Source organism: Piliocolobus tephrosceles, chromosome 7 (assembly GCF_002776525.5).
Source record: "Piliocolobus tephrosceles isolate RC106 chromosome 7, ASM277652v3, whole genome shotgun sequence".
Lineage (NCBI taxonomy): Eukaryota > Metazoa > Chordata > Mammalia > Primates > Cercopithecidae > Piliocolobus > Piliocolobus tephrosceles.
The window spans coordinates 29890294-29892663 of NC_045440.1; the positions used below are offsets into that span (position 1 = coordinate 29890294).

At 64.3% G+C, this 2370-nt stretch overlaps 1 protein-coding gene across 9 annotated transcripts in view; it reads left to right on the forward strand.

The window, feature by feature from the left end:
• The first annotated feature begins 209 nt into the window (after positions 1-209).
• The window catches only part of NRG1 (neuregulin 1), a 1136418-nt gene continuing 1134257 nt past the window's right edge, over positions 210-2370 (forward strand). For 4 of the 9 annotated variants that reach the window (XM_023214593.3, XM_023214589.3, XM_023214595.3 and 1 more), the window contains exon 1: positions 807-1716. In XM_023214593.3, the coding sequence (XP_023070361.1) occupies positions 969-1716 (748 nt within the window). In that variant the 5' untranslated portion in view covers positions 807-968. Of the gene's footprint in view, positions 397-806; positions 1717-2370 lie in introns of those variants that run through there. The other 5 variants (XM_031935850.1, XM_031935851.1, XM_031935852.1 and 2 more) reach the window with 2 other exon arrangements.

Genomic DNA, 2370 nt, shown 5'->3' on the forward strand with positions numbered 1-2370 from the left:
AAAGTTGTTGTTTTAATCGCCGCTTGTCGCCTGCGAACATGTTGCTCCCTTTTAAGTGTCAAGCAAGGGGTTCACCCGAAACTTTTCTGCACCGAGGACCCGCACGCCCGGGGTCCCACCTGCCCCTCTCAGCCTGCCTCCCACCGGCGCCTGGGCATCCTGCGCCGGCTACAGGTCCTTGCTCACTGAAGCGTCACCTCTCACTCCCCAGTAAATCTCCGCAGCCCACTCGGACTGCAGCCTGTTTGCCGCCCGTCCTCCCATTGCAGCACTCGGGGCGACAGAGAGGGAGGAGGCGCGCGGGGACCGGGACGCCCAGGAGGACCCACTCGCGGGCCCGGCTCCGCTCTGGCAGCAGCATGGGGAAAGGACGCGCGGGCCGAGTTGGCACCACAGGTAAACAGACTGGCGAGGCGCAGGACGCTGTCGCCGCCGCGGCCACCCAGCGATTTCCAGGCACGCAACTCCGCCTCCAGGGCTCTCTCCCTCGCGCTCTCTCCCAGCCGCTTGCTCGCAGCCCCAGCAGCAGCCGCAGCACCACTTCACACAAAGGACTGTCACCCGCGGAGCAGCTCCTCCACCTCCACGTCCTCCTCCGGTGACAGCAGCCCCGACAGCAGGGCTCGGGCGCGGCGGCGGCGGCGGCGCGGGGGGTGGAGGGGACCTGTCACTCCCTGCAACCGAGGCGGCGGCGGCGGCTTTTTTGCCTTTTCTATTTTGCCTTTTTTTTTTTTTTTTTTTTTGCCCTTATAACCTCTTCTCCTTTCTGTGGCTCCATCCACTTCTTCCCCCCTCCTCCTCCCATAAACAACTCTCCTACCCCCGCACCCCCCAATAAATAAATAATAGGAGGAGGGCAAGGGGGGAGGAGGAGGAGTGGTGCTGTGAGGGGAAGGAAAAGGGAGGCAGCGCGAGAGAGCCGGGCAGAGTCCGAACCGACAGCCAGAAGCCCGCACGCACCTCGCACCATGAGATGGCGACGCGCCCCGCGCCGCTCCGGCCGTCCCGGGCCCCGGGCCCAGCTCCCCGGCCCAGCCGCCCGCTCGCCGCCGCCGCTGCCGCTGCTGCCCCTACTACTGCTGCTGCTGGGAACCGCGGCCCTGGCGCCGGGGGCGGCGGCCGGCGACGAGGCGGCTCCCGCGGGGGCCTCGGTGTGCTACTCGTCCCCGCCCAGCGTGGGATCGGTGCAGGAGCTAGCTCAGCGCGCCGCGGTAGTGATCGAGGGAAAGGTGCACCCGCCGCGGCGGCAGCAGGGGGCACTCGACAGGAAGGCGGCGGCGGCGGCGGGCGAGGCAGGGGCGTGGGGCGGCGGTCGCGAGCCGCCAGCCGCGGGCCCACGGGCACTGGGGCCGCCCGCCGAGGAGCCGCTGCTCGCCGCCAACGGGACCGTGCCCTTTTGGCCCACCGCCCCGGTGCCCAGCGCCGGCGAGCCCGGGGAGGAGGCGCCCTATTTGGTGAAGGTGCACCAGGTGTGGGCGGTGAAAGCCGGGGGCTTGAAGAAGGACTCGCTGCTCACCGTTCGCCTGGGGACCTGGGGACACCCCGCCTTCCCCTCCTGCGGGAGGCTCAAGGAGGACAGCAGGTACATCTTCTTCATGGAGCCCGACGCCAACAGCACCAGCCGCGTGCCCGCCGCCTTCCGAGCCTCTTTCCCTCCTCTGGAGACGGGCCGGAACCTCAAGAAGGAGGTCAGCCGGGTGCTGTGCAAGCGGTGCGGTAAGTTCCTCGCCCTTGGGGGCGCGAACCCGCGGCGAGAAGGGCGCATTCCGGGCGCGCGGGCACCGGGGCTCGACGGCCCGCCGAGCAGAGCAGAGGCTCTCCGGGTCCCAGTTGTTGGTTTCAGGGTGGTGGGCTCTCAGCGATCCTCAGAGAGGGAGGTTTCGCCTTCTCCAGCTTCCCTTGTCTTAGGCTTTGCCACTGGGGAAAGCCCAAGTTTGGTCTTCAGTTGGGGCCGCCTGAAACTTTTTCATCTTTGGGGTTTGGCTCACCAAATAGATGGGAAATGTGCCGGCTGCTTTCTTGCATGTGGGTGATATGAACTTGGTTTTGGTTAGGAGTTGCTGATTCTGGGCCTCCTTTGAAGGAGGAAGGGTGAGTCCCGCAGGATTTTAACGCTTTCCCATCACGTGGAGTCCAGAGTGTGGAGATGGTTAGGGGTTTGCTTCTGTGTCTGAGAAATCTCTGCAAGGAAGGGGCAGTGCACTGACATTCCCCGACAGATGTGGTAGAGTTTTTTGGCAACTCAGTGTCCAACAGAGGGGTGCAGTCTGTACCTTGTGACTATGTGCAATAGGTGAGAAGTATAAAGTTGTTATTGGTGGGGTTTTTTTTTTTTTTTTTTTTTTTGGCCAAATCATCTCAAGAAATTTT